Consider the following 24,455-nt stretch of genomic DNA (forward strand, 5'->3'; position numbering starts at 1 on the left):
TTTTGAGGGCTTTATCTCGTATACGATTTGCGCCACAATATCCGCCTAGTTTCCAACTTGAATGTGAACAGTGGCTACAATATGACTACACCTTTTTCAATATTTTATTTTATTTCTATCTTTAATTTATACCAGGGAGGCATAACAAGTAGCCCCAATGCGCCATAAACATTGTACATTTGATACAAATATTTTTAGTATTATACAAAATACATAATTAATTACATATCAATTAATCTCCACAGAGACATCTATGGTCAAATTTGCAGCATTTTAAACAATTCAGTAAATACATATCAATTAACATCCACAGCAACATTAATGGTCAAATTTGTAAATTTGCAGCATTTTATACAATTCAGCGAAATTCAAGATTGCTGAAAACTCGAGATTTTGCGATAAAATGGGTAACGTTTCCAATTTGTTGGGACCGTTTCAATGAAATCAAATTAATTAGCAAACTCTGATAGGAAACGATCGACCTGTAGTCACAATTCCAAGGTCTGGCCAGCAGAAGCCAGTCGGATTTGAAACCGTGACCACTTTGTTCAAAGCATTTATTGCTAAGCAGTAGTCTATTTTGCTGGTTATTAAATTGCCAAATGAACTGCTTACATCAAAAAAATTTGGATACCTCTGATGTAGAATAAAAACCTATAATCTAAACATCATACATAGCTGCTGTTTGACTTGCTGCGAATTACATTAGAAATTAAATACCTTCTTGGTTGTATAATTTAAGATATGAATGTTTATTTTCCATCATACATATATCCCATATTATCTTTATCCTAAATTAATAAACAGTGCAGTAAAGGGTGTATTTTCTTCACATACTCTTTACTTAGATCCTTTAAAATAATCACAAATGAAAATATTATCTATACTTTGAAATAAATTATCAATTTAAATAATTTATTTCAAATATTATGTTAGAAACTCAACTAACATATAACAATAACTTAAGATCTAGATTTCACAAACTAATTTTCTCGAACTGGTCGGAAAATGGAAAAATCTGGTATGACCAGTGCAGATGATGCCCTTCTTTCTTTGTTTAGGTTTTTTGAATTTGTCCAGCCTTTATCATATTCCCAAACACAAAGATTTGAACTTTTTTTGTCTTGTCCACCTAATGATTAAAAAAATACAAATAATTTAACTAGTATTTTAAACTTACAGAGCTCTCTTGCTATTTTGGGATAAACTTGTAAAAGGGAGCCACAAATAGCCTATTATTTTGCTTCGTTTATTATATTTCCACGGTACAGACAGGGTTCACCGTGTATTATTTATTTAATTATAAAATCTATAAATTCAGTTTTTTCTCAATGATTTTACGATTAACCATCTTCATATATCGATATAAAATATCCAAAAATCTATATATAATGTATTGGTCGATTTACTCTAATAATGTAACTATCAACAGATTAACATAAGATACGTATATCGAAACTCAATTTCAATTCAAATAGCGTTCTAAACATTTATTGGCTATTTTTACGTCAATAATAATAAGAAGTTTTCTTTAATTGTTTGACTTCCATCAGTATTCATTATGATCCAACGAATTTCTTTCTACACGTGTAAAAAATTTCAAAATTGACAGGATTGGTGTAAATTTGGACCAAAGTTACAATACTTTAGGATATACATAAGATTGATTAATTTTCGTTAGTGTGCCTTTTAAAGACTCTCAACTTTGTTACATTGATATAATAACTACTAGATTTTATTTTATTTGAATTTATTAATTGCGGTAGAATCTCTTTGTTTTTTAACATGCTTTTATTTTATAAAAAAAATTGAATACCTGTTGGATTCATTTGAGCTCGGACAATCGAAAGTACACTGTACTATATATGTTTATACATTTATAGGTATATAAAAAAACTAACCCATGCAAAATAGCTTTCTTTGAAAGCAACAGAGACTGATTTCGATTACAGGTTTTGGAAGGTTGTAAGAAGCTGTCCACAGATCTGTATTGGGGTCGTATATCTCTACACTCTCTAAATAAAATACACCTGTGTTATTATTTTCTTCTGTTACACCTTTCATAACTGAACGTCCTCCGGCAACAAATAGTTTCCCATTGAATTCCACACTCTGAAATTAAGTTTACTTTATTTTAAACAGTTCCACGTTGTTAATTAATAAAAACTAATTAATATTCACCGAATGATCACATCTTCCATGAATCATAGGAGCGCAGTAAGACCAAGAATTGAACTCCATCGAGTACATTTGCACTTTATTGATGGGGCTAATTCCTTCTTTTTCTTGCATACATCCACCTGTAACGTAGATTCTATCATTGGCGACAGATGCACTATGACGACTAACACCCACCAACAATGAAGCAATGTTCGTGTCCCAGTTCTTGGTCTTGCTATTCCACCTTTTCGAAACAATTGATAATTAATGATATATGTATGTAAGCATCGATCTATTGACTATAATTAAAGTATCCTATATATGACAAATAATTCAAGATAACCTTTCTACAGATGATAAACTTTTATCATTTGTATTTATAGAACCACCGATGGCATAGACATCAGTAGACGAATCTTTTCTATGTGTCACTGCTGAGAAGAGATATCGAGATTGATTTAACGGATTCAATTGATGTTTTTGACCGTTTTTCAAATCAATATACTCTACCTGGAAAAAATATTTTTTTTATATTCCGATTACTCTCAACACTTACTTAATAGCACCAATGAAACATTACTGAAATCAGTATTTGCTTTGAAGAGTTTTGTCCACCAATGATAACGATCCAATCTTCAACGACAACCGAGGCAAAATTATATTTATTTATTCCAATGTATTCTGATCGAGTCCAACAATTACTTTCCACATCATATATATCGACGGCATTAGCAATCTAAAAACAAACGATGCAATAAAATATACATTTAAGTATATGATCCAACGATAGCAAAAAACTAGGTCTGTGGAATCGCTAAAAAAACACTACTCTTTACTCCAGCTCTTAGCATTTTCTACCAATCCAACTCCGACTCATCAAAGTCACTCGATTTTTAATGACTTCAAAAAGCCACGACTCCTCAGCCGTGCAAACAAACTCACTTCTATTTTGAACCCTCCAACCAGTGCAATTTTTTCTTTTTTTTGAAGAGACAGGTCATTCGGTAAATCATTTGAATTCATAGTTTCAACTAATGTAGGGACAGATGGCAAACTAAAATAGTCTGAGGCTTGTAACTGAAAATATAATTATTGGAGTGATTATTATTTTAGATTATCATAACTCACTGACTCATAATTTTCATAGGTAAAATTCAATACCATTTTTTTCAATTCTATGTCGATATGGCTTATTTGGTCCGTGACATTTTTGTTGCTTAAATTATTGTCTCTATCTATAATTCATGATTAAAATATTACACACGCGACATTAAAGGCAAAGGATACATATTATGTAAAGCATACTCCGGATTATTTGGATACGACTTATATATGCACAAAAACATTTTTTAATCAAAAAAATCTTATTAAATGTCTAAGCCTGTTATTTGTTGTTAAGAAATACCTTATCGTATATTAAAACAAATAAAAATTAATTCTTCGGATTATTCATATTTTTCAATTACCCGTACCACGTCCCCATCATGAGCTTAAATCGAGAGTACACTGTGTATATATACATATATGTATGTATATACTATGTAAACAATTAAATCGTATTCATTGTTGGGCAACTTATCATACATCTTGATAAGTATTTCCGGGATATAGCACCGGAATATAAAACAAGAACTTAAAATATTTTTTGCCCGAAATTTAAACTATTATATGTACAAAACAATATTATATGTATAAAACAATATTATATGTATAAAACAATATTTTTATACTTTAGTTTAGTTATGTAATGTGCTATTTAATCATATTATAGCTTTCATTATTTTCCTTTTCATTTGTTTATTTTGTATTTGCCTTTTTCATTTGTTTTATATTTGTAAATTTCAATTTCTTCTTATATTCTATTTTATAACCTTTTCCAAATATTTTAATACTATAGTTTAATTATGCAATGTTCTACATATATTTTCCAATGCCTTTATTATTTACTTTTTAATTTGTTTTCCTCATATTTATCTTTTTCATTTTTGTAAAAATCTATTATTGGACTCGGATGTTACATATATTATTTATTTATTATTTGTTTTTTATACATATCTATGTACATCCTGTCTGTTGATTTTTCAATTAATAAAATAAAATAAAAAATAAAATAAAATAAAAGATATATCCTAAATGTACCGATAATTTATTTTATTTACTGACTGAGGCTATTAAAAAAAATCCTTAGTAAAAAATTAAGTTCGATTGCAACGAAATTATATGAAAGCGAATGAAAATTCTACATTACGATAATATATAAGCCAATTTAAAAATATATTTTATTTCTAAAACTAATCGATTAAATCAAATTCAGAGCTGTTTTTGCTCTACTTACTAAGCACCACATTGTTCTCCTGTCCTTTTTGCTCAACTTGTGAAAAATTGAAATTTGTGGAAAAAACTTGATAATATTGTCGCTTGTTTTTCATTTCTCTTATTTCAACCCATTCTTTGTTAGAAAACATGTATTCAAGAACCAAATTTGATGTTGCATCTCCTAAAAAAATACATTTAAATGGAGAATTGGCAAGGTATTTTTTCATTCAAAAATATTATGCAATAATGCATTGTTGTACAAACTCACCAAAACAAATAATTCTGCCTTTTTCTACAACCGCACTGTGGCCCTTTAAAGGTTTTGTCAAATTTCCAACATAATCCCACTTATTTATATTTATGTTCAAACATTCTACCGAATCAACAGCCTTCAAACCATCCTCACCATCCAAACTAACCGAACCACCAATTGCATAAATCAAATTACCCACGGTGACCGCCTGAAAATCACAAACTGAAGTTTATACGATGTGTATAATTGTGAGATAATGTTAAAATAATTCATACGATTGCCACAATCGTAAGATCAAAAGTCTAAAAATTTTTCATAAATTATAAACTTGCAGCTAAATTCACTCGATTCGATTTCATGGAATCAACGTCTTGCCATGTATCCTTCTCTATGGAATAAGATTCTACATTTTTAAGGACATTTTCCCCGTCATATCCTCCGATGACGAAAATGCGATCGTCATTTACAACAGCAGCATGGCTATGTCGTTTTAAAGTCATTTTCTTTTCAAGTATTTTCGAAGTTTTATTATTTATATCCCACCTGAAATGAAAAGATGAAAAGTCGTAACCGACGAATAGAAAGTTATTATTCATATTAGACACTTACCGTTCAATTGTATCAAGAACTTGATTTTCTTCATTAATTCCGCCAATAATAAAGATATAATTGCCGACTACTGACGCTGTAGTACAGTACTTTGCTTCTTGCATTGACGACAGTTCAGTAAGTTCTTTTTTCGACAAATCAAAATACCATGCCTGAAAAGTTAACACGTAAAAAAACTTCATACTTTGAATAGTATAAATATTTCCCATATTTTATTTTGGAACTAACTTTGTTTGTTATTTCGTTATTAAACCATCCACCAAATAGGTATAGTTTTTCATCTATTAAAACGGATGAAAAATGTCTAATTGATTCAGTGAAATTGTAAATCACTTCCCATGGATTCCTATTTGAATATGGATCGTATTTTTCAATAATCTTAGCATTCTACAAGAATATAACGATCAAAAATGACAACTTGAATATATCAATAAAGCTGTCAAGAGAAAACTACATATAAAAAAATATCACTCACTTTGTCACTTCCCCCAACAACTATTATATAATTTTGTTTGGTAGCAGCCATTTCAATGAAAACAGATTCGTATGATTCCTTAAACTCTAAAATCAATGACTATCGTAAATATGTTTCACTTGATATTACAATATATGTATGTTAAATCTAATAATATTATAGTATATGATGATAACATTTCAAAGATATCACAAAAAGTCAATAGGATAATATAGATATTACCGTTACGTGAATCCAAGTGGAGCAGTCAGTCGAAAATGTTCAAAAAAAATTTATTGCTGTGAAATGTATCGATGTGCGATAAGATAATCACACTTATTTGCAATGATATGCTTGAACTTTTTTTCCCTCCAACAGATGATAAATTCTACATAATACATATAAGTATCATAGTTAACATTAAAATTAAAAATGATTCCGTCAAAATGTCACTAGCAATTTTTTTTGAAATATAATGAAGTAAGAAGAGGTTAGTAACAAAATGAGCAAAATGGCAAATTATGAAAACGATCGGATAAGAGACAAAATTTTTCCTAAATACTAATCGTAAGTGAAAGTAAGAAGAGGTAAGTAACAATATTAAGATATATAAATTATTATTTTGAATAAAAATACCAATAATTTTATTTTACTACCGCCATCTATGTTTTTTTACTACCGCCATCTATGTATAAAACTAAAGACTACATAGACGTCACCCAGATTTTAAATTTGCAAACTTCAAACTCGTCTTAAACGATATTTTATCTCTATCGTAATGGCGGAGGATACATTTACTTGTATTGATGACCAAAATGAGCAATATAGCAAAGTATGAAAACAATCGGATAAGAGGCAATTTTTTTCCTGAATTGTAATCGTAAGTGAAGCTAAAAGGAGGTATGTAAAAATGGGACTAATCCGATTTAATATGCATATATATGTACATATATAATGAAACGTATAAGAGGTTAGTAAAAATGAATGTCTATTTGTCTGTCTGTCTCGTATAGGCTCCTAAACCACTCAACCGATTACGATGGATCTTTCAGCATTTGTTGTATGCATGTCCGGTAAGCTTACTGTAAAAATAATCGGCCAAAAACGGGAACGGAAACGGGTAAAACGGGAATGCGTGGCATTGCAACGCAATAATTTCAAATGTTTTCGCGTCACGACCTGCGTTGTTAGGGTAAAATAAACAAACAATTGAATAATTTCAATTGGAACAAATGGGAACGGGAACGAGAACGAGAACGGAAATGGGAACGCAACGGGAACGGGAATTGCATGCGTTATTGTAGCATTGCAACGCATGCCGGGTTCAACATTTTGTAAATATAAAAATTGGACTACATAATTCGATTAATTTAGAAAATAAATACCAATCTATTATAAATCGTTTATATTTCCCCGCCAGTATTTACATATCTAAGTATGAGACTATGATATCACTTTCCATCAACTTTTTTAGAAATGGCATAGTAAAAATTAGCTAAAATCGGACTTTCTCTGCAAATAAAGCATCACATTAGACAGCGCTATATTTTCCTTAATTTCTTTTGGGTAAAACTAGACCGTTTTAACGTCTGACATAAAGCATTTCAGCCGAACTGAGCCAACTAACCGGTCAGGTCACTGATTGACCTCTCCCACCCCCACCCGGTTTCGCCAAAAACCTCAATTGGAAAGGGCCATGTCGCCGTAATCAGGGGACAGGTCATTGATTGAATCCGGCTTTGTTTGCCATTCGTAATCCATTAGTTATCCCAACAATGCTGGACCCTTTAAATGCCCACCTGAGCCCTCGACGCCTCGCCAGGGCTCGCCAATCGATATTCGCGAGTCCCGGAAAGAAGCCGTTCGGTTTAACCCATCCCGTTCTCATTGGCCTGTTATCCACACATTGCTTAGGTATTCTCTCTGAATAGTCATATATATGTATAAATGCTTCACTATTCAATATTCGGACAAAGTTTGGGGTGATCCTCTCCCCTTTTATAACTTCTATAAAATCACCTCTTAATATTCTTAAGGGAACACTTTTTAGCAATCTGTATAAAAAAACAACTAATGAAAATATCCTGCTACCATAAATGTAATTTATTCTATTGTAACTCAATTTGAAGTATTTTAATTTATTTTTTTTAAAAAAGAGTAGAAATGTCCATATCCCCACCACTGTCTCTGTCATCTTCATGACTACTGTAATATAATACATATATTCGTTAATCTTCATTGAATCTGTAAATCTATATACATACTGTTACGTACGCCGCGGATTGAGCGAATTGCACTTAGACCAATGGATATCTGTTATCGGGTTAACTAAGTGCTCGCACTTACTTCCAAGGATTATATCTGGACTCTAAGTGCATTTAGGCTAAACAATGACCGTTATTAGTTATTTCTCAGAATCGTTACGGGAAGACCCAATGTCGTGGAAATACATATCCGAATACGTGACTATACAACAGGTAAACAGATTAGGCGCCCTGAGAGATCTACCCTTTATAAGGCGGTACGTAGGCGATATCATGTCATTCTGGACTGAGCACTGACAGTGCGTGTATCTCCTTAATCATCAATAAATGCTGTGAAACGACTGTTGGCCTTTTACTTGGATCCTCCACCCACCCCTACGCAGCAATACATATACTATTGTCAAAGTGCCTCTTTTTTTACAAACCTCCTTTACGTTTCACTAACGATTACATTGCATGAAAAAATTTGCCTTTTATCCGATCGTTTTCATACTTTGCCACATTGCTCATTTTGATCATCAATATAAGTAAATGGATCCTCCGCCCTTACGATAGAGATAAAATATCGTTTAAGACGGGTTTGAAGTTTGCAAATTTGAAATCTGGGTGACGTCTGTGTAGTCTTTAGTTTTATACATAGATGGCGGTAGTAAAATAAAATAATTGGTATTTTAATTCAAAATAATAATTATATAATAATATAAAAATATATTTCATAATTATATATTATTATAATATAAAAAATATATAATTATGAAATAATAATAGATGAAGCCCGGGAATTAGAGCTTATTGAGACTAACGAAGATTAAATTAGGAAACACTAACATGACATATGTATATGAATACGTGTATTTAAAACATACATAAAACTATTGTTGTTTGATTTATTTTAATATCAATCGTCTTCATCTTCGTATATTTTTTAATTATTAATTGTAATCATTGGAAAATTTTCATGCGAAAACCTTAAACTCATATAATTTTTAATATTCGACCGAGACTTATTTAATAAGCATTCTGACGTATATTTCAAGAAATGACTCACATAAGAGAGGACAACTTTTTGTACCCGGAAATTGAGTCATACTACGACAATGAAGTGTTATCTGTCACTCAAATTATTATTTCTTAATTTAAACGCTCACCTCTCAGCTTCCTGTCACAATTTATTTCAAAATTTGTTCATAGCATTCCACAGGACAAATTTCAATATGGGATATACATATGTCAAATCGTTGCGGTAGGGATTACGATTTCAGCTTCATTATTTCTGAAATCAAACCATTTTAATTAATATAATCCGTAAAATTTTCGAGATAGAACGAATTTATGTAAAGCTATGGTGAAATCTTTTGATTTTATCCAAAAAATGTATGAGAAGAGACCGAGTCTGGTTTTCACACGAGTGAGTTATCGCATTGTTATTAACTATTTTTTTATAAACCGAAGCAATAGTATTACAACTTATTATATGTATGTATGTTGCCAACATTATTTGTTGCAAGTGTTCCAGCTAGTTTTATAGGTTCAGTTTTAAAAAAAAATTATTTATTTATATAAATAAACAATATTCAATATGGTTATAATTTTCATATCCAACTGAACAGTAAATCAATTGAAATATTAATTCAATGCTTGTTAATTATTATATCTGTATTCTTAAACAAATGTGGACGAGCGCTTAAATGATGTATGTATAATATACATATTTTTTTATTTTATTTTTTTTTATTTTTTTTTATTTTTTTTTTTTGGTGCCATCTTATCGATTCCCGATAAATCATCACCAGCGATATCGTTGCTCTTCAGATCATGTACGGGCACTACGGAATCATCACTCCGTCCCCAAAATTGTGAATTGGGCTTCTGAATCTCTCACATTCAGAACACCAATTCGTGAGGCTTTTTTCGCTTTAAACGCCTCTGCTGGTGAGTTGTGTCCAATAGCTGCAACGCTTCTATGTTAGGGTGACGGTGCAGTCTCAACTCGTGCCTCCCAGCGCATTCTCGGATGACTTCTTTTACTTTTTTGATTTTAAGGTCCTTGTGGATCTCTTCATTTGTGACGAAGCGATATGCATCGGTGATAATCCTCAAAAACTGGTTTTGACATCTTTGCATTTTTTCGATATTGGATGGCTTACTGCATCCCCACAGTTGTATGCCATATGTCCATATTGGCTTCACGATTGCCTGGTATATCAGTTTTTTGCATTGTAGGTCTAATTTGGAGTGTCTTTCTATTAGCCAATGCATTTCTCTTTGTTTAATTCGAATCTGTTCTTTTTTTTTTTAATGTGATGCCTCCACGTAAGCCTTGAGTCAAGATGCAGTCCTAAATATTTAGCTGACAAAGCTTGTGGAACTTGGATTCCGTTTATGAAAGTCTGAGTGCTGACACTATTTCGTCGCAGTGCAAATGTGACCTGCATTGATTTTAGCTCGTTGAGTTTCATTTTCCAGTCCTTGGTCCATTTGCTGATCTTGTCCAGTGCACGCTGCAGGCGTTCAAATGCTTCCTCCTGTGACTCGCTCGATGACATAATGACTGTGTCATCTGCAAATGTTCCAATGAATGTCTCTTCGCTTGTCGGGATGTCAGCAGTGTATATCAGGTACAGTATAGGCCCTATTACGCTTCCCTGTGGTACTCCTGAAAAGATTGTGAAAAAGTTAGAGAATGCCTCCTCATGAACAACTCTGAATTTGCGTCCGGATAAGTATGATTCCAGTAATTTGACATAATTTCCAGGTAATGACTTGCTGATTTTGTGGATAAGTCCTTCGTGCCATACCCTGTCGAAGGCCTGTGAGACATCAAGAAATACAGCCGGACAATACTTTTTTTCCTCTAGCGATTGCTCTATTTTTGAAATAACACGGTGCACTTGATCGATGGTAGAATGTTTCGACCTAAATCCAAATTGGAAGTCGGGAACATCGGTTAAGGGCTTGAGTCTTTTTAATAATAGTTTTTCGAATAGCTTAGAGATCGCAGGCAACAAGGATATTGGTCTGTATGATGTTACTTGTTCGGGTGACTTTTCAGGTTTCTTCAACATTATGATTTGAGCAGTTTTGAAGCACTCTGGCACATGCTTGAGCCGGAAACATGCATTGTATAAGTATGTTAGCATGATAATAGCCTTTTTTGAAAGTTCCTTGAATAGTCCCGGTGAGATTTCGTCAATTCCAGGTGCCTTTTTAGGATTTATATTGTCATCTATTTCTTTAGCTACTTCCATAGGGGTGACAGTTTTGATTAGTTGTTGTGGTTGATACATTGGTGTATAATCAGCATCAGATTGAATATTGTGTGGTTGGAATACTGTCTCTAAGTGTTGTGCAAACAGCTCAGCTTTTTCTTTGTTGCTTCTTATCCACTCTCCTTGCGCATTTTTCAGAGGTGGTATTTGTAGAATTGGTCGTTTGAATTTCCTAGTTGCTTTCCATAGTGAGTGATTTTTATCAGCTGCAGGGCCCAAACCTTCCAAATATTTTTCAAAACAATTTTGTTTATGCTCTTTAATAAGTCGGTTAACTTTGTTACTTATGTGGTTAAATTCTCTTTTGTCTGCAATATTTCTGGTTCTATGCCATATTCGTCTTGTTCTACGTCTTTCTTTAATCAATTGTCTAATTTCCATGGGGTAATTAATGATTTGGTCTGGTTTTTCTTTTGGTACAGGTGTAGCTTCTCTCGCAGCCTCTCGTACAGAGTCAATAAAATTTTGAGTGTGTAGTTCGAGATCTTCTATAGTTTTAAGTTTCACTATTAAATTTATTGATTGGTCTAGTTTTTTCCTGAACATATCCCAGTTAGTGCGTTTATTTGTCAGGTTCTGTCTCCTTATTCTTTTAATTACCAGTGTGCTCAGTGTCATTAGCACTGGTGTGTGATCAGAAGTAAGGTCCTCTATTCCTTCGACCTCAATGTGGTTTGGGGCTATTCCTTTGGATATAAAAAAGTCAATTAAATCTGGTACCTTTTTACTGTCGGTCGGCCAGAAGGTTGGTTTTTGTGAGGAATGCTACTCGTACGAGGAGCTCTGAATCGCGTATAGAAGGTTGTTTCCTTTACCAGGAGTTATAAGTCGTGATCCCCAAGCTGTATGTTTAACGTTGTAGTCTCCTCCAATAATAAATCTTGGCCCAAGGGAATTAAAGATGTTTATAAATTGGTATTTTGTGATGGTATGCTTTGGAGGACAATATGCTGCAGCAATATTTAAGTCAGCATTGCCATATTTAATTGTGATGATAGTAGCTTGCAAGAATGGTTCTCTGATATCTTTTTGTTCGAAGTGCTGGATATTTTTTTTGATTAAAATAGCAGTACCACCGCGAGCTCGTTCACTAGGATGTGTTGTCCAATAAGCCGAGTATCCGTTTATCTTTATGTAACTTCTTTGTGAAAAGTGTGTTTCTGATATTAGTGCTAGATCGATGTTGTTTGTCTTTAGAAACACTTCAAGTTCATGGACTCTCTGATTGAGTCCGTTTGCATTCCATGTTAATATGCGTAGGGAATTATCTGTCATTTTTATTATGTTTACTTGGTGATTTGCACTGATTTTCAATTTTTTCCACTCTGGTTATGAGCCAGTTGAGTTGGTGTTTTATTTCAGTTTGAAAGTCACATAGCAACTGCATCATGCCACCGATGGTAGGTTCAGTTGATTTATTTTCCTGCCCGATATCTTGTTTGCTTTTGTCTGCTTGGGACTTAGCTGCTTCACTATATGTTTTGTCCACAGTTGTTTGTTTACCAACAACTTCAATTTGATTTTTTTGTACGCGTTGTGTTACTGTTACCTTTTTGGGTTGTGATGCTTTTATTTTTTTTTTTATAGACCTCACACCCCCTGTAGCTAGCTGGATGTCCTTGCTGGCCACACAGGGCACAAGTTGGGGGAACATTTTTCTGCTTGTTGCATTTTGTTGTGTGATGGTCTGCGGCACATTTGACGCATTTAGGTTGTCGATTGCAAAATTTTTTTGTATGCCCAAGTTGTTGACAGTTTGTACACTGAGGGATGTCTTTTACTTTCATTGGTGGTTCAATTGTTACTCTGCAATGTAGAAGTTCTTTAATACCATATACTTCTTTGCAGTTTTCTTTTGGCACCAGGTCTACAAAAAATAGTGGGAAATGTTTTATTTGTCTTTCACCATCGGTTGTAAATTTCTTCATAATATTTGCCACATTGGCCACTTCATATCCTTTTTCTTTGAAAGAATCTTTTATTTCATTAACGTCTGTTGATGGCGGTGAACAACCACTCTATAGCACCTTTCATTCTTGAGTTGATAGGTGTGGTACTCTAGATTGTGAAGGGGGTTTTCGTTGTCTTTACATTCACGTTGTTTTAAATCATTTAGTGTTTTTTTGATTTTGCGATAATCTTCTTCGGTTTGTGTAGTGATTTTGATACTATTATTTGAAATTAATTTAAATTGGCATTGAATGGGTGGTGTTTCTGTTGTTGATAATAGATGAGCTCTAAACTTATTGAAGTCAATAACATTGCTCACATAAATAGGTGGTGGAAGTGGTTGTTTGTTAGGTTTATTGGTTTGCTGTTTTTGTGTTTCTTTCAGGTTATTTTGCGGGGAAGATAATACTTTATCTATTTTTCTTTTTTTACTTCTTTTCTCTGCATTTTGGCTAAGTTCATTTTCAAGTTCTTCTTCATCCGTGTGGTAGTCTTTATTCATATTGTCAAGACTTTTGCTCCTATTTAGAATAGATGTAGAAGGCCTGGATTTTTTTTCCATTGTTTCAATTCTTTTCTTTAAATCGGTTATAGTTATCTCATATTGTTTGCATCTGATTTCATATTGTTGGCATATATGTGTAAGTTGATCATACGGATCGTACTGCTGCGCCAGTGGCACTGGATTATCTGTGTTCATTTTTCAGAACGGGTGCAAAACTGCGCCGCGCCGGTGACAGCGCGGCAACAGTTTGATTTTGTTGTTGTATATTCACTTATTATATTATATTATTGCAACTTTAAATTTTATTATAATAATTATTATATATTTATAAAATTTATAAATGTTATATCGAACGCGATAAGGCGATAACGCACATCGACCGATTGCAACCGTGTACGGCGACGAACTAATTTTTCAACTATTAATGCTTCTTTAAATATTATTTTATCAAGATATTTATTGTTGTGATTAAAAAATTAATATAGTTGTCATGAAATATTTTTTATTATTATCAATTCGAAAAGTTTTATTTATTTGATGAATTTCGATTTTATATATGTACATAGGTAAACAGGCATCTAATCTAAGCCTACAGTTTCCCAAATAAAATACAAATTATTATAAACTAGTGGTTTTACCCGGCTTTACGCTCGGTATTTTTAATATAAACCGGCTAAACATGGCCAATCTAATAGTAAAAATTAAATTTTTTTTTTTTATTAAATTTATTTGAATCGGAAAAAAATGAACGACAGCCAATCAGAATTATTTTATATATATAAGGGAACCGAAACTGAGACAGGAATCTGGAATCGGAACTAAAAAAATAATCGGCCTCCGGAACTGATAAAGGAATCAGGATACGAAACGGAAAATCGAATCCAGATCAGGAAATAAAAAAATAATCTGGAACCGGAACTGAAAAATGAACCTGGAACCGGGAATGAAAATGCATTCGGATCCGGAACATAATAAAGCAAATTTTATAAAATATAGAGTGAAAAAAGATAAAGTTATAGCCGTTTAAACAATTAAATTCGGAAAAAAAGTGTGGACAAAATGCGACAATGTGGACTATAGACCTCACTGAGAAAGATGATGCAGTATTTTCAAACGTGTCTATTACGATTATTTTTCACCATGGCAATGGTGGGCTTGATTTCCACATATATTGATGACCAATCCGAGCAAAATGACAAAGTTTGAAAACGATCGGAAGAGTGTGGAAAAGAAAGTGAAGTAAGAAGAGGCTGGTAAAAAGGAATCCGGAATCAGGATTGAAATCAGAAACGGGAATCGGAAGTGAAATCGCATTCCGGGTCCGTAATTGAAAAAGGAATCCGGATATGGAACTGAATAAAGAATCCGAAACAGGTACTGAAAAAGGAATCGAAATCGAAATAAATATTGATATCGTCGTCATAGAATAGTAGATTTTTTCGATACGATTTTCGAACCTTTCATACAAAGTCTCTTTCGAAATTATATATTAGATACGAAAAAATATAAAAACTACAGTATAAAAAAGTTTCGACCGAATTCGGTCTCCCAGTTTTTCAATGACAATAATGTTTATTTCATATTATACGGTTTGAAGTTGGCTGAAATCGTAGTCGCCATTTGAGCTGATCGTGTTAGATACACATTCATGGTATATTTTTAAAGCAAACATCGAAATCAAATAACAAGAAACGTTGGAAGTGATTCCTCGTAACGAACGCTATCGCTGTAGTCCAGCTTACGAGGCTTTAGTCCCGGTAAGTGCAGTAATGGGCCAAAGGGCGCAAATAGACGGGCCAATCGGGCCAAAATATGGCAAGCCTGTTCGCATTATCGTAAATATTTTAGCCAGCCGAGTGGGATATTACTCGCAGGGGAAACCAGGATTTGGAAAAAGATAACAAGACGAGAATTAATTGAAGGCCAGAAGAGTGCCCTTGTACCTCTCAAGGGACAACCAAAACTATCGCTAAAATATCAATTAAAACAGTGTCACGACACGAAATGCCAATCGCGCCATCTCGCGGTTGTTTTGAAAACTTCCGCTTAGCATATCGGAATATTATGAAATAAGTGTTCAGTCAATTTAATTTTATTTTATTTTATTTTATATATTCAATTAATCATGTACACTCGTCCAACAGATTGCATCCAAAGCGAAGAGTGTACTTTTTACAGATCAAGAAATATGTCAAATTACATATAATACATAACTATTATATACATTACAAAGATTATGTACTTAACCATTATATATGTACTTAACACAGATTACCTAAACACATACTGCTTTAGATCATTTATTCAGAGATTTTAACTTTATCTAAAAACCAAAAAAATTCACAAACTCAAGACAACTCAGTGGTTCTCAAAAGTGTAATATTAACCTATGCTTAACCTGTATGGAATAACGCCTCGAATACCAACCTTTCCAAGCTCCAAGTAATACAACATAAATCCCTAAAAAATAATTTATAATACACCCATATATACTAACTTGAAAAAACTGCATGCCATTTATAATATTCCGTTTGTTACAGACATTACTAACAAACCAACCAGTAGATTCTATGACACAATCACTAATAACCATGCTAACACACTTGTGAAGAGTCTCGGTGATTATAACAAAATGTCTATACCCTACCGGTATAAACACAGATTACCTAAACACAATCTGCTCTAGGTCATCGAATTTAGAGAGTCTATAATTATTATTACGTATTAGATGTATTATGAGCATTTATAAGAATTGTAAATAGGTTTTTGAGCTCTTTTTCCTATTATGCTGTACATTAACATTAGAATAAAATAATACTATGATTACTAATAAAATTAAATTAAAATTGTAAAATAGAAAATGATCAGGAGATCAGTAGCTATTAAAATAGATATAATATGTATTGTGAACATAATTTAGTAATAATAAAAAACGTTTAAAAACAAAATCAATATACATTTTTACATTTTTGCAGACGACATCTATGGTCAAATGTTGCAAAAATTTTTAATTATATAATAAGATCAATAAGCATTTTTATACAGTACGAATATTTTTGTACATTCGTCATCCACAGAGACATCTATGGACAACATTTTTGCAGCATTTTTGTATACAATCGGCGAACCATGAGACACTAAACAGCACAAAGTTTGCGATAGAAATTGGGGAGGAAATGCCAATTTTTACAGGAACCGTTTCAATGAAAATCAGAAATATTGCAAAAAAAGTGATTAGAAACGAGCGACCTTGATAAATCAAGGTCGTTTTATTTTTTATTTTTAGTACAGGTAAAACCCAATGCGCCTTCCTGGCCAATAACAAACAATGCAGCATTTGAATTACACAAGTCGCTGAAATACGAGACACTGAAAAACTCGCAAATTAACGAGACATATATGAATTGTACATTAATCATACTCAAATAGTTGTGACATGGTAGGTAGGAAGGTTTTTAGACAATTTTGATCGGGAACCGTTTCAACAATAAAATCAGAGAAATTGGCAAACTCTAATAGGAAACGATCGACCTGTAGTACAAATATCCAGGTCTAATCAGCAGCACTACAAATATACTCTTTTCAATCGAGGTCAGCTCATGTTAGGGGAAGAAGCTTAACGACTGAGCTATGCTGCTGGCTAAATGTGCACCCTGCGTGAAAGTATACTATGCCACACTGCTGGTTATTAAATAAATTATTCTAGAGGAGAATGGAATGTGTTGTTTCATTATTTTCAGGATATGAATAGGAAGTCGACATTTTACAAAAATAAAAATCTGATATGTGCCCTACCGCGTGCATTTATCGGCAGGAAGTTTTAACTGAAAGTTTCGCGTCGAATTCCTGGAGGGGTTTCAGGCGAGAGCTGAAGTCCAGTTTCAGCCGGAGCAAATAGCTCCATTGTCGTAGCAATATTCCCAGAGTGACCCGATTCGATTCGGGATACGAGTTCCATTGTTAAAGTTCATCGGTTACCGGGAGAATGTGAAATATAAGTACGTATCCGGGAAACCGCAGCTTCCAGTCAACCGATGCATTCATTAATTCTCGCATTTACACAGTCCCATTCGATCGCCAAAACTTCAAAATTGCTAAAAAATGAATTTTCATATTCGAAATTAAATACTGTATCTGTATCATACCACTCAATACCCACATACACACTGAGTGCACGTACATTTGTAGGTAGTAAAACTCACATGCATTTAATACTATTGTTAAAAATAACCAAACGATATATAATATTTCTTTTATTACCAACAAAGCATTTAAATCTCTTGGATTCCTACTCCGCTCAACAAAATCCTTTAATGATCCTTATGTACTTAAATTACTTTATTTTTCCTTTGTAAGGTCTCACCTTGAATTTGCCTCAATTATCTGGTCACCTTTTTATTTAGCCCAAATTAATTGTATTGAGAAAGTTCAACTTAAATTTATTAAATCCTTACGCTACCTTTTTCCTACCTATACCCATTCTACTGTTTCCGACATTTTAAAAATCCTTTCTTTTAACAATCTTTCTGTCAGGCGACGACATACTGATGCTATATTCTTCTTTAAGCTCATAAATGGTTTCCTTGATTGTTCTGATTTACTGAATCCCAGTTCGGTACTATAGACGCGTTGCACTCTTTTCACTTGATCCTTTCAATACTAATTCCCAAAAATATTCTTATCTGCAGCGCGTTTATCGTATATTTAACGGAGAGCTGAATGAGGTTGATCTATTTGGTATTTCCCTACATCAATTCAGGTCTAACATCAAGAGAATCCTGACCGATTGATTCATTTCTTCTCCTATTCTATTTTTCCAATATTTCCAATATTTTTATACTTTAGTTTAGTTATGTGATGTGCTATTTAATCATATTATAGCTTTCATTATTTTCCTTTTCATTTGTTTTATATTTGTAAATTTCAATTTCTTCTTATATTCTATTTTATAACCTTTTCCAAATATTTTAATACTATAGTTTAATTATGATATGTTCTACATATTTTGTCATGCCTTTATTCTTTACTTTTTAATTTGTTTTCCTTATATTTATCTTTTTCATTTTTATAGAAATCTATTATTGGACTCGGATGTTACATATATTATTTATTTACTATTTGTTTTTTTATACATATCTATGTACATCTTGTCTGTTGATTTTTCAATAAATAAAATAAAATAAAATAAAATAAATAAATAAATATAATCCTTTCAGTTGATGAATTTCGTTACAAAGAAGGCCGAATAAAATACATTTTGAAATAATGTATGTATGTATAATTACAATTTTTTGTATCAGAAATAGATATATCTGTTATCTGTTAACGAGTGATAAAAGTATTTTGCAATCGGAATATCAACTAAAATATATTGATGTAAATAAAATATATTGATGTAATGAATATATTAGTTCACTTACAGATCAAACCGGCAACCTACTAAATATTGAAGAAAGGCTTGCATAATGGAAATCATACGTGGAAACCTTATTCAATGATAATAGAGAATCAGCTCTCATCGTCCAAGTTGATGATGGGATGGACATTACAAAAAGCGAAATCTTGTATGCAATTTAACAGGCAAAGAACGGAAAAGCTGCTGGACCGGATGGAGTACAAATAGAAATGCTCAAGTTATTGACTGATGAAATAGCAGTCTCTGTTTTATTGGATTTATTCAACGCTATCTATAGAACAGGTATCATACCATCAGACTGGTTAAAATCTGTTATCGTGACGATACCGAAAAAACCAAAGGCTAAATCATGCGGTGATCACAGAATAATCAGTTTGATGAGCCATGTTCTCAAGATATTTCTGAAAATTATACATGCAAGGATCTACACTAAATGCGAGGAAAGAATGGGTAACACTCAATTTGGTTTTAAAAGCTGTTTCGGTACAAAAGAAGCATTATTTAGTATACAGGTGTTAACGCAGCGATGTCTGGATATGAACGTCGATGTATATGCCTGTTTCATAGACTACGAAAAGGCATTTGATAATGTGCGAAATAATAAACTAATTGAAATACTATCGCAGATGGGGTTAGACAAAAGAGATATTCGGCTAATTGGTAATCTCCACTGGAATCAGACGGCCGTAGTACGCGTCGAACGTGATACAACAGAGAGCGTAAGAATAATGAAGGGAGTTCGGCGAGGATGTGTGCTATCACCGCTACTGTTTAATTTATATTCAGAAAATATTATTGCTGAAGCCTTGGAAGAGATAGATTTCGGAATTATAATAAATGGCACAGTAATTAATAACATTCGGTACGCGGATGATACAGTACTACTGACCACGAACTTCAACGACTTACAGGCAACACTGGACGCAGTTGTTATGCATAGCTCTAGGGCGCAGGTTGAAGCTGAATACAAAAAAGACCAAATGTATGTTATTCAGCAAGTCAGCGCACAAGACGGTCAGCTCTCATTTACAGATCAATAACAGCGTGGTGGAGAGAGTAGATGGTTTTAGATATCTTGGGTGCTAATTGGGTGAAACGTGTGAAAGTGGAAAGGAAATTCACGTTAGAGTGGAGCAAGCAAGAGATACATTCTTTAAATTGAAAAAAGTCCTAACCACACGTGATCTCAGTATAGCACTCCGACTGAGACTTCTACGATGCTACGTTTTCAGCATCCTTCTGTATGGAATAGAAGCATGGACCCTGACGGATGCCACATGTTAGAAATTAGAGGCATTTAAGATGTGGACATACAGAAGGATGCTGAGAATCTCATGGATGGCGCGTCGTACCAATGCCGAGGTGCTCGCCCTGATGGAAAAACACGTCGAAGTGCTCAAAAGTGTGAAAAGGCGTAAATTGGAATACTTCGGATATGTGATGCGAAATGAAAAATACGATCTCCTGCGCCTTATAATCCAGGGGAAAATCGTAGGCCAACGCAGTAGGGGCAGGCGGAAAACATCATGGCTAAAGAATCTTCGGCAGTGGTACGTTCTAGGAGGACATGGCACATGAAGAAGAAGAATGAAATATGGAGAAGAATGAAATAAGAAGAAGAATGGATTAATTTTATAGAATAATATTAATTCAGAGAAAAATAGTTAAGGTGACCTTATTTCCCAGAGCTAAAAACATTTTATAATTTTACCACAAATGACTTATTAATATATTATCAAAGAATCATTTTTTTTTTCAGAATATACAATGTTTGTATACAAGCAAAATATAAACAAGATTAAAAAATTGTATACATATATAATATTTTTTATATGACCACAAATTTTCAAAAAGATGTTCTTGGTTTCTTTTAATTCCTAAAAATATGTGCAAATGAAAATTTTGGTATCTTTAGTTTTCATTAAAGTAATAAATGTTTTTCATTAAAGTAATTAATGTTTGACATGTCTTCTTGAGAAAACCTTGAGACACCTTCGCGCCCTGTGCCTTCGTCCCCTGGGCCTTCGCCCCCAGAGACTTTGAATCCTTTGTATCGAAAAAAATTGTATCAGCTCCTATGAATCGAAAAAAATATAAATCGAATGTGTTGTTTCCAACCAACCAACCAATGTTACATATATACAAAGTCTCTTTCGAAATTATATATTTAATATATGTACATACATACATAAATACATAAATTCGATAAAATAATTGAAATCTCTCTTTTCTTTTATAATACATTCCCTTCTTTGTTGTTTTTTTTTTATAATTTGTAATTATTATTATTATTATTATTAGTTGTTCGTGTATATACATATATGTTTTGTTTATGTTATGTCTAATTTCTTCAGTTATTATTTTGTTTATTTTCTTTTCTGTTATATTTTCGACCGTTGTGGCGCATTAGGAATTAAACCTGTAATGCTACAATGGTCCAAACTTTAAATAAATAAATAAATCTATTGTCCAGTGTAATCAATGCATTTTTGTTCCACAAAGTTATTAGTAATTTAACATTCCAATCAATTTTTATTTTATTATTTCAGCAATATGGTGGGAGGAAGCTCGCTCGAGGAAAAAATAAAACTTGACTGCTGAAAAAGGGTATTCGAGAAAAAAATAAACGGTTATGCAAACTGGGGGTCGCGTATGAAAATTACAATAGTGCGTCTCGCAGTGGCCATAAAGTGGCTCATAGATTTTTTCAGACGGTTGAGCGCGCCATTCCGGCCGAGCGCGCTTTCCCGTGAAAAACATTTTCCGACGAAAAACTTTTCCGGGGATAAACACGCGGGGGAGACGCAAGAGTGGAGGGCGAGTGGATTTTTCGCACTACACTCTGCGAAATCCGCGTGTTTTCACAGCGACCAGACTGTGAGATGTAGCCGTATGGACTCGGGCCAAACTGCTACACTTTATTATTTTCAGCTAATGAAATTTTTCTTCAGATTACACATTTACCACTTCAGACGGATACAAATACGGCTTATACGTACGCGTTTTTGCATATTGGAATGCATATGCTAGCAAAATCATTTCAAATAAACATACATATGTATAATAAGGCCGTTATATTTGAAAATGGCATAAGTCCACTATTCTGCATTTCGAAAAATATTTCGCAAATCGTTAAATTTAATGTTGCGTTGAAAAATATTTAAAAAATAAGTGGCCCGTAATACTTTTAGTCTGCTTTTCAAAGATTCTGGACACATCGATTAAGTGATAACAATTGGTGAATTAAGTCGAACAGATATTGTGTTTTTGGAACATGTATATATATATACAATGTATGAACATATTTACATATACGTATGTAGGTGTGCAATGTACATATTATGATACTATTTACCAGTTAACCGGTATTTGGGCCTAAAATTGCTCGGTAATTTATTAGTAAATTATTTTATCAAATTCCTTTCCTTTATTTTATCTTCTGGCAACACTGGTCTGACACATTGCTTTATTCAAAAGAAAAATATATACAATAATAGCAGTGGCGTGCGGTAACTTTTCAACCAGACGATGCTGTCCAAAACACGATCAGTTTATTTTTTTTAATTTTATTTTATTCTTCCAAACATCGTCATATTTATATTTATTAAAATGTCTTTGAAATATTTTCGTTTTTGAATGAATAATCAATATTGGTGTGGGTTTTGGGCTCTTAACAATAATCTCTTTTTCATTATATGGTAGAGAAACAAATATCCTTTTTAGTACATTTTTAATTAAACAATTTCAATTATTACTAACAACGGCGATAAATCCACTTGCATTGTTACTTTGGCTAATTATATTTAGGGCTATAATAAACAATAATTTAAGACGTAATAAATTACAATAAAATAATAAAATTAAATAACTTACGACGTAACGTACGAAATATCAATCGACGAATCAAGCGAAAGTCCATACATAAAAATGGAATCAAGTCCATACATACGCAAAAGGAGATTTTGATTCCAGAGCAAGTGTCGCGCGAGCGAAACGACTGTAAAGTGCCTCACTCATGCGCATGCGCAAAAGATTTGTAGAGAACTTCAGCATCCATGGTAATACAAGCTTGATGGGAAATAAGCACCGGTCGCACAGACGGCTACGGCCTTTCAACGGGCATGCTCGTTGATGTCAATTTTGGATCAGAAAAAAGATCGTATATATCATAATCACGTAATCAAAAATAAATGAAAGAGAAATAAAACTAAGAAATTCAGAAAACAAACGGTATGAAATTATTTTTGACGTCAATTTTAAGGGATGCGCAGCATCCACAGCATCCATGGACGACACGCCACTGAAAAATAGATATTATAAAACGGATTTACAAAAAAGATCTTGTAAATCTCTTGGTTTCCGATTCCTATGATGGCACTTGCAATATTTTCATCTATGATTAAAAGTAGTTTTATCGGTAAAAGAAAGGCTTCAGTTAGCAATTATAATAAATAAAACTAAAATTAGTTTAGGAAAGGAACCTATCCAGAAGAAAAAAATAAAAAAAATTGTAAGAAAGCAAATAATATTTTGATGACATGAAATAAAACTGAAAAAAAATACTCAAAAAATTAACTCACAACTATCGGACAATAATGTGAATACATTATATTTTCTTGCAACACGAATAAAAGAAATAAATATATATATATATATATATATATATATATATATATATATATATATATATATATATATATATATATATATATATATATATATATATATATATATAATTTTTTAGTCCTTTATAAAATATTAATTTATAAAGAAATCATCACCACTCATACCTTTTTTTTATTTTATTTTACATACATATTCAGATATGTATATACCAAGAAGGCCTAATAACAGGTAGACCCCAATGCGCCTTCCAAGATAATTAATTACAAACATTGCAGCATTTTTATTACATAAATCGTTGTATTTCGAGAGGTTAACGAAATTAACAATTAATTAATCTATAGAGACATCAATGGATTTAGACTTGTACATAAAATTTTACGTATTGTACATAAATCGAATTCAGATATTCATTACATAGCGGGTAGGATGATTTGATGGAGGAACCGTTTCAACAATGAAATCCGATAAATTGGCAAACTCTGATATGAAACGATTGACTTGGAATCACAATTTGCGACTCTCCAATACAATTCTACTCGACTCTGTTTTGCGCAACTCTCACCCATCTCACACCACACATTATCCTAATTTCGTTTATCCATCTTCTCTACAGGCTTCCTTTTACCCTTTTGC

General features: G+C 32.7%; 1 protein-coding gene across 1 annotated transcript; it reads right to left on the reverse strand.

Moving 5' to 3' along the window:
• Positions 1 to 726: 726 nt before the first annotated feature.
• Positions 727 to 5,980, reverse strand: LOC143916780 (uncharacterized). Its single transcript, XM_077438029.1, has 13 exons — positions 5,814 to 5,980; positions 5,567 to 5,725; positions 5,339 to 5,490; positions 5,062 to 5,272; positions 4,745 to 4,937; positions 4,496 to 4,657; positions 3,322 to 3,395; positions 3,103 to 3,237; positions 2,741 to 2,896; positions 2,504 to 2,670; positions 2,182 to 2,404; positions 1,902 to 2,112; positions 727 to 1,132 (listed from the first exon to the last, which is right to left on the reverse strand). Exons 1-13 carry the CDS (start codon positions 5,862 to 5,864, stop codon positions 984 to 986), a joined length of 2,043 nt encoding a protein of 680 aa, XP_077294155.1. The 5' UTR covers positions 5,865 to 5,980; the 3' UTR covers positions 727 to 983.
• Positions 5,981 to 24,455: the final 18,475 nt, after the last annotated feature.

The sequence above is a fragment of the Arctopsyche grandis genome, chromosome 9, assembly GCF_051622035.1.
Source record: "Arctopsyche grandis isolate Sample6627 chromosome 9, ASM5162203v2, whole genome shotgun sequence".
In the NCBI taxonomy this organism is placed as follows: Eukaryota; Metazoa; Arthropoda; class Insecta; order Trichoptera; family Hydropsychidae; genus Arctopsyche; species Arctopsyche grandis.

Excerpts from the sequence above, each read along its gene's own strand:
- LOC143916780 (XM_077438029.1), bottom strand. The coding sequence starts at position 5,864 with ATGGCTGCTACCAAACAAAATTATATAATAGTTGTTGGGGGAAGTGAC. Across the intron at positions 2,405-2,503 it reads AGTTTATCATCTGTAGAAAG|GTGGAATAGCAAGACCAAGA; the intron begins GTTATCTTGAAT and ends TGTTTCGAAAAG. Across the intron at positions 2,113-2,181 it reads ATGGAAGATGTGATCATTCG|AGTGTGGAATTCAATGGGAA; the intron begins GTGAATATTAAT and ends ACTTAATTTCAG.